The 8,397-nt window shown below is 50.2% G+C and overlaps 1 protein-coding gene across 1 annotated transcript in view; it reads right to left on the bottom strand.

Moving 5' to 3' along the window:
- Positions 1-5,842, bottom strand: part of LOC101352835 (delta(3,5)-Delta(2,4)-dienoyl-CoA isomerase, mitochondrial-like) — an 11,559-nt gene extending 5,717 nt beyond the window's left edge. Inside the window, exons 1-7 of the mRNA XM_004388208.3 lie at positions 5,788-5,842; positions 5,145-5,352; positions 4,911-4,999; positions 2,275-2,399; positions 2,146-2,194; positions 1,890-1,954; positions 11-81 (exon numbers count right to left, since the gene is read on the bottom strand). Coding sequence (XP_004388265.2) covers positions 11-81; positions 1,890-1,954; positions 2,146-2,194; positions 2,275-2,399; positions 4,911-4,999; positions 5,145-5,352; positions 5,788-5,839 — 659 coding nt within the window. The 5' untranslated portion in view covers positions 5,840-5,842. The remainder of the gene's footprint in view (positions 1-10; positions 82-1,889; positions 1,955-2,145; positions 2,195-2,274; positions 2,400-4,910; positions 5,000-5,144; positions 5,353-5,787) is intronic.
- Between the last annotated feature and the right edge of the window lie 2,555 nt (positions 5,843-8,397).

The following is an 8,397-nucleotide window of genomic DNA, read 5'->3' as shown; positions in this document are numbered from 1 at the left end:
CCCCTCTCACCTCTGGCTCCCGATGACCCGGGGCAGACGCTGCAGTGTTCCCACGTCGGCTGCCAGACCGATGTCCACCTCCTGGGGGCAGTAATTTGATTTTCATTTACCATTAAGGTTGTCTCCCTGCCCAGACTGGTAGGGGGTCGTGCCCCATGCCACAACTCACAGGCTCCTCCAAACACCCCATCCCATTCCCATCAGCATACTTTGGTGGGCAGGGTCCAACAGTCTAGAATAGAGCCCACCCTCCAACTCCCTCTGCCCTTTCAGTTCTTTAGGGTCATCCAAGCCTATCTTCCGAGGGAAGCCCTCTTAACACTGCCCATCTGACCCTGTCCTGCGTCCCTGGGCTCCGTGCTGCCTCCCACCCTCCCCAGCACTGACGCCATCAGCAGCCTTAGCCTCGAGCAGGTGCCAGACTCATCCCATGCCCTACCTCTGTTCCGTCCTGACCTCACCTGGACGGCCTACCCTCGTTACCTCCCATAAGCAAGTCTTACTTCTTCCCTGTGGATCTTTTTTTTCATTTTTATTATATGCTAGATGAAGGTTTACAGAGCAAACTACTTTCTCATTAAACAATTAATACATTGGTTGCCAACCCCACAAGATGTCAATATTCTCCCCTTGTCAACTTTGGGTTCCTCACTACCAGCTTTCCTATCCCCTCCTGCCTTCTCCTCCTTGCCCCTGGGCTAGTGTATCCATTTAGTCTTGTTTTGTTTTATTGGCCTGTCTAATCTTTGGCTGAAGGGTGAACCTCAGGAGTGACTTCATGACTGAGCTGAAAGTGTGTCCAGGGACCATACTCTCGGGGTTTCTCCAGACTCTGTCAGACCAGTCAGTCTGGTCTTTTTTTCTTTTCCTGAGTTAGAATTTTGTTCTACATTTTTCTCCAGCTCTGTCTGTGGCCCTCTATTATGATCACTGTCTGAGCAGCTCGTGGTGGTAGCCGGGCGTCATCTAGCTGTGCTGGATTTAGTCTGGTGGAGGCTGTGGTAGTTGTGGTCCATTAATCCTTTGGACTAATCTTTCATTTGTGTCTTTGGTTTTCTTCATTCTCCCTTGCTCCAGATGGGGTGCGCCCAGTGGAATATCTTAGATGGCCGCTCACAAGCTTTTAAGATCCCAGACACTACTCACCAAAGCAGGATGTAGAACATTTTTTTAATAAACAATGTTAAGCCAATTGAGCTAGATATTCCCCTAGACCAGGGTCCCCAGCCCTTAGCCCAGTAATTTGGTCCCTCAGGGAGTTTAGATGTGTCTATGGAGCTTCTATGACCTTGCCTTGGACAAGTTGTGCTGGCTTCTCCAGTATTGTGTACTGTCTTACTCTTCACCAAAGCTACCACTTATCTATTGTCTAGTTAGTGTTTTTCCCTCCCACCCCTCCCCTCCCTTGTAACCCTCAAAGATTGTTTCTTTTTGTGTGTGAACCTTTATGTGAGTTTTTATAGTAGGGGTCTCATACAATATTTGTCCTTTTGTGATTGAATTATTTCACTCAGCATGATGCCCTCCAGATTGACCCACACTGTGAGATGCTTTGCAGATTCATCATTGTTCTTTAATCACTGGATAGCATTCCATTGTATGGACCATAGTTTGTTTATTCATTCATCTGTTGATGGCACCTAGGTTGTTTCCATCTTTTTGCTATTGTGAACAATGGGGCAATGAACATGTGTGTGCATACGTCTATTCGTACAATAGCTCTTATTCTCTAGCCAAGCCTTACTTTTTAAGGTTCAGTTTTGACTAAGTCTTCCCAGAAGCGCTTGGGCTCCTCCAGGCCCTCGTGGCCCGCTCACTGCCCAGTTTAAGGGGGAAGTAAGGACGGGGGAGGCACATGGGGAGCAGAAGTTCGGGGGAGGATGGCTCACCTTCACCTGGAAGAACGCGTCCTGGGCACAGTAGCGGATGTCACAGGCGGTGATGAGGTCCACGCCTGGGAGGGAGAGGCCGGGACACCCAACAACCACAAGGTCAACCCCTCCATCTGGGAACGTGGGCTTGCATGTGGGGATCAAGTCTAAGCAGCCACACGTCTGAGGCTGTAGGCCACTGGCTGAGGCGGAAGGACAGCAGCCAAAAGGGGCCCAGCCAGAGTGAACGCCCTGGGTGGGGCTGCAGACTCACCTGCACCAATGCAGCCCCCATGGATGGCTGCGATGACGGGCTTGGGGCACTGGAAGAAAAGGGAGCAGTGGGCTCAGGGCCGGCTAGGAGAGGTGGGCAGTGGGGACGCCCTCCCAGCCCCAGAGTCACCTTCTCGATGACACTGAAGGTTTCCTGGTGTTTGCTGAGGAGGTTACGGATGTACCAGCTTATGCGGGCTACATCCTCTCCCTGGGGCTGAAGGAGCACTGAAGCCATGTCCATGAGGTCAATACCTGGTGGGGGTGGGGTGGGGCGAGAGGGTTCACCCAGCCTCCCAGGCCCCACTCATTGCCCCAACCAGGGGTCAGAGCCTGGGCATAGCAGGTTAGGACCCCCGAACCACTGTAGTGGACAGACAACCAAATGAATAAGAAAATATATTTTGTCAGGTAGTGCAAAGCGTGAAGAGAAATTAAAGGAAGGAAGAAAAGATGATGTGTGTGTGTGCGTGTGTGTGCACGTGTCTGCGTGCAACAAGGGCTATTGAAGGGCTGTTGCGGGGTTAAATGAGGAGCTCAGGGATCCTCTCACTGAGGAGGTGACATCTGAGTAAAAACCTGAAAGAGGGGAGGGAGGAAGCCATGCGGATGACTGGGTGAGAGAGCTCCAAGCATTGGGCACAGCCAGTGCAAAGGCCCTGCAGTAGCAATGTGACTGGTCTGTCTGAAGACCATTGAAAAGGCCAGAGCAGGGGAGCCACGGGGGACAGTGGGGAGAGCTAAGGTCAGAGAGGTGACAGGAGCAGATTGCAGGGGTCTGTGGGCCATGGGGAGGACTCTGGCTTTTACCGTGTGTGAGATGGAGCCACGGGAGGGTTCTGGACCGAAAAACCCTTCACTTTCTTCCTTCCACAGTTAATCACTCTCACCCCTTTGCCCGGCCCGTTAACAGTGCTGTCTGTCAGACCCTGAAAAACTGTCCATACCTTGGCCACAAAACTGACTCAGAGGCTTCACTGCCTCCACTTCTTGCTGAAACAAGCAAGACCGTAGGAGCATTGGCACAAGTGAAATTCATGAAGGCAGGACTCCCCCTGCGTAACCTGGGCCGGGCAACTTCATTTTCTGAGCCTGGGGTGTCTTCTCTGGAAAACGAGAATAAAATCCTCCAAAGAGTTGACAGGGTGGCAAGGATTCAAGGAGCAGAGCCCCCAGAGGTGCTTCACACAAGGCCTGGCATGCAGCGGCACCACAACAGTTACTATTAATATAGAATCCACTTCGGTAGACAGGAAAGAAACTGAAGACTCAGACTAATTAGTCTATATGACTAATAGTCTACATGAACCATGGCTTCATCTACCCTGAGACCAGAAGAACTAGATGGTGCCCAGCCACCACTACTGACCGTTCTGTGCAGGGCCACAATAGATGGATCCTGACAGCACAGGAGAAAAATGTGGAACAGTACCTCAAATTCTTAAAAAGCCCAGACTTACTGGACTGGTTGAAACTTGAGGACTCACAGAGACTATTACCCTGAGAAACTCTTTAAACCTTGAACCAAAACTAGCCCGAGGTCACCTTTTATCTAAATAACGGACTGCCTTCTAAAATAAAGAATATAACCCACGAGTACTGAGCTCCTTTAAAAAATCATCTATATGAGACCAAACGGAGAACAATCACTCTAATGCAAAGATGAATGGGCTAAGGGGGCAGGTAAACTAGATTACTGGAAACAGAACAACCAGAACAGAAATAATGAGAATGTTGACACAGTGTGAAAAATGTAACCAATGTCACTGAATAATTTGTGTAGGAATTGTTAAAAAGGAAGCTAATCTGCTGTGTAAACTCTCAACAAAAACACAATAAAATATTATTTGAAAAGAAAGAAAGGAGTGAATGTGACATTTCACTTCTGGTAGGGTCCTGAAGGCCCAACCCTCCTGCAGGTAACAACCATGACCTCTGGCTGGCAAGATACAGAAAAGCCACTACTGAAGGCACTGGGCCGATTCTGGGGGGAGTCAGCACTTAGAAGAAGGGACTAGCACCAAGTGACTTACCTGCTTCTAAAGCTTTTAGCCTGAGGGTAGGACAAAGTAGTGCCTGAAGAACCAACGACTAGAGTTGGGGTGTATAGCTGCTGGAAGTGAGGGGGAAATCCTAACAGAAGATAGCCAGAGAGGGTAGCCCCAAATTCTATGCATAAACTCTGCCCATATCTCTGGCTGACTCATGAACTGTGTAGGCAGGCCAGCAAAAGATAGAAAAACTGAACTGAGATTTGAACTGTTGCCAAAGATACAGACTTTACACTTATTTCCAACCAAACCACCAAAGAGGAAATCCAACACTCTTCGGAGTTATATAACACAATCCAGAGTCTGCACATCGTATTCCCAAAATGAAGGGGATGCAGTCTTACCACTTTTCTATCACTCTCTATTAGTAGACAATATTTGAGTTTTCCTGCTCTGACAGGTTTCTGCCTCACACAAGTCCCAACTCTCACAGGTTTTACTCTAGAACACACTTTACAGACAGACACTGAGACTCAGAGGTTAAGTGCCTTGTCCAAGGTCACAGATCCAGGATGGAAACCCAGACATCTGAGCCCATGACCCAGTCATGTTCTGTTGGGCTAAATTCTGTATTTGAATGTTTTAAATTAGGCCTTTTATAAAAAAGATAAAAGTGGCAGTAAGAAGCTGCTTACAACCCTACTTAAGAAGCATCACTCTATTTCCAGGAGCGAGAGAGACTGGTGGGGGTGGCTGTGAAAACTACACTTGGTACCTGAAGTGAACATTTTTCCTTCACCAGAAATCACCACAGCGCGACAGCTGGCATCTTCTGATATCTTGTTGAAGCACTCTACCATCTCCCTGTGGAGGAGCAGTGAGAAAAAGGCTGTGTCTGGGGCAGGAATCCTCTACCCTCACGTTCATCTACCCCCTGCACTCCACCCTACCCAGTCCCTCAGCCTCTGCCTCCTCCTGCATGCAGGCCTCCAGGATACACAGGTCAGACCTCCAGAAGGCCTTGTTCATGGCATTCCTCTTCTCGGGCCGGTTTATCTGCACGTGCAGAATGTGTTCTGGGCCGGATGTCACTCGAAGAGACTGATAGCTGTGGCCCGGTGCCTCAACGGGGGCTGCTTTGGAGGCTTCATCTTGCACAGTGGAGCTCATGGGGGGAAGGCTAAATGTGAGTCCCGGCTGAGTGGGGGCCAAAAATCCTGGCAAGAGAAAGGAAGAGTGATGACCCCAGACAAAGACCTTCCGGTCCCTCCAGACTGAGAGACACAGACTCTTCAATGACCCAGACTGGGGACACAGCACCTTCAGGAGCAGAGGGTACACTCCTCAGCGACCCCAGATTGGGGAGGACTCGTTTAGGACGATTCAGCCTTCAAGATTAGGGGTGCCTCCCTCAGCAGTGGCCTCGGTTTGAGAACCACCTCAGATCCTTGAACTTGGACTAATCCCGGATTAGGAACACTGCGCCGTCAGCGAACCCAGATTGGAACACAGGCTCCCATAACTGGGGTGACATTCTGATCGGAGCGCATGGACCCCTGACCCCGTGACCTCGTACAGGCGCTTTGTGTCCTATGGTCGCCATGGCAGCACGACATCCGCGCCGAGCCCCCAGAAGTCAAGGGATCACTCACGCCGCGTCACCAGCCCCCGGAGTCCGCGAGAAGCCGCCGCCGGCACCGCCATTCGGACAGAGGATCGACTGTAAGCATCTGGAGGACGCCAAAGGGGCGGTCCCGGCAGGCCGCCATCTTGAGTGAGGGCATCGAAGCCCCATCGAAGCCACATCCGGCCCAGCGAGCAAGCCTTTTGTCCCGCCATCTCTATTAAGGGCAACCGGAAATTGCTGAGTTACAGAGAGGCGTGGAAATGGAAACTTTTAACCGGTAAGTTATAAAAAGTCTTAGGAGTGTGACCTTTAGCCTAGTTAAGTCCACTTCTAGAAACCTGGCCTAAGAAAATAAGTCACACTATTGTTGGATAAAGTTTCTGTATAAAGGTCATCACAGCGCTGTTCTGTAATGGTGGAGAAGGTGGACACGGCCGTAATGTCCCGGGAGGGCATTAACTGCAGAGCTGCAAGCTTGTAATTATGTTGTATTCTGTGTTAATTAAAAAGAAAACAAAAGTTAACATCCAGCTCTGCGAGCTTCCCCACGTCAAGGGATAAAAGTAGAGACGGGCAGCGTCGAACGCTGACTGTGTACCATGCTGAGCTCACTGCGTGTACCTAATCTGAATTTCCACACCACCACGAAGGGTATTGTTTTCCAGTGCACACTGAGGAAATGGGATCAGAGGGAAGTCAGTAGTTCATGGTTTCTGGGAGTGCAGTTCAAAACCACCAGCCGCTCCTTGGAAACCCTGTGGGGCAGGTCTACTCAGAATGGACTCTGGAGAAAGGGTTTCTAACTTCTACACAGAAAAGCTTTAAAAACTCCACTCTCAGTGTTGCCAAGGACTGGGAAAGGGCTTTGGACACTTCCCACCTGCAGCAGCTGTTTGAGTGCACTGACCCTCAGTCAATGTTTACTTAACTGAACAGCAAACTCTCAGGCCAGAGCAACATCCAGAGTCCAGCTCTGCCCGTCAGACTTCCTCCCTGGCACAGACCCCAGCTGCCCCAGTTCCCTCTGCACCTTGTGATGTTATCTAGGCACCCCGGGGCCCTTACAACAGGTCTGCTTTGAGATTGGCTCTGGTCCCTGGGCCTGTGAGGAATTTTTCCCAGCAGATGTACTTGAAGGAGCGTGAGGAACTCTGCTGTCAGCAGAAACAAAGACCTCGTGACTGGGCTGGTTGAGTGGGACCATCGTCCTGCTTGTCTTTGGGCAGGGAGGAATCACACTGTGCCAGTAGATTCAAGACCACGGAGAGTTACAATCATTGTCTAACCCCCAACAGTGGGGTCAGGCAAAGCCTTAGGGGCATCGGGATTTTGGGACTCCTCGTGGCAACATGTAGCCATGAACTGTGGGCAGAGGGAGGGCACACATACCCACAGCCCCTCACACAGCCTCCTGCATGAGTATGGAGAGCAACGGCTGATGCTTTTCTCCATCATGGCAAATTGTATTTTCCAGCAATGATCACATCAATATCTCCATCCTAGATGCTCTACTGTCATATGACATTGTCACTCTGCCAGTGGAGTGGAGTTTCTTTGTTTTACCACCCCTTCCTATCTGGGCAGGGCCTAAGACGGCTTGGAGAACTAGAACACAGAGGCATTTCTGGATGTAGCCCTTACTTGGCCTGAAGCTTAACCTCTGTGTCTGAGGGCGGCCTGCCCAGAAGTAAGGAATCCAGCTACTCAGGAACTGCAGTGCTGTCAGAATTCCGAGTCACATGGAGAGGTGCTCTGATCAACATCCTGGCTGAGCTCCCAGCCCATAGCCAGCCACATGAGTGAGCCATCATATGGCTCATGCGAGTGAGAACTTTCTCCAGTTGGAGGCGGAAGGAAAACGTGGCAGAAGGAGAGATCAGAGATTTCAAGGGTGAGAAGGATTTAACATGCCTTTGCTGGTTCTGTGATGCAGGGGTTCAAGTACAAAGGCCAGAGAGGCCTCTAGCAGCTAAGGACAACTCCTTGCTGACAGCCAGCCAGGAAATGGGATCTCAGTCATACAACTGCAAGGAACAGAATTCTGCCAACAACCTGAATGAGCTTGGAAGAGATTCTTTCTAATGCATTCCAGTAAGAGCCCAGACAGCCAACACCTAGGTTTTGACCCTGTGAAACCTAGACAGAGAAACCAGCCAAGCCACCCCAGACTTCTGACCTATGGAACTGTGAGATAATAAATCTGTATTATTTCAAGCTGCTACCTTTGTAGTTATTTGTTATGGCAGCAATAAAAAAGCAATGCACACGGTGGAGGCTATACCCATAGGCATAATGCAGGGGTGGGAGTGGTTCTGATAGGAACAGACAGAGCTCCCTGGGGGTCTGTTAGGAGCATAACAGCCTCTCCCTTACCCAGTTACAGTGGCCTGCAAAGCTACTGAAAATTGCTACAGAAGGCGCCCTGCAGTGGAAGGCTGCTCCCATAGTCTGCTCCCATAGTCAGCACTCGACCTGCCTCCCTGCACACTCCGTAGCTCAGGCCTCTGAAACCAACGGGACAGACCTCCCTGAAGGTCAGTTTGGATCAGCCTGTCTCCACTTCTAGTACTGAGAATTACCATATTTTTACGCAAATAATGCACAACTTCTACGTTTGTTTGCCAGCTGCACCCTC

This window comes from Trichechus manatus, unplaced genomic scaffold (genome assembly GCF_000243295.1).
Source record: "Trichechus manatus latirostris isolate Lorelei unplaced genomic scaffold, TriManLat1.0 scaffold00207, whole genome shotgun sequence".
Taxonomy (NCBI): Eukaryota; Metazoa; Chordata; class Mammalia; order Sirenia; family Trichechidae; genus Trichechus; species Trichechus manatus.
This window is presented reverse-complemented; position numbering and strand designations above follow the sequence as displayed.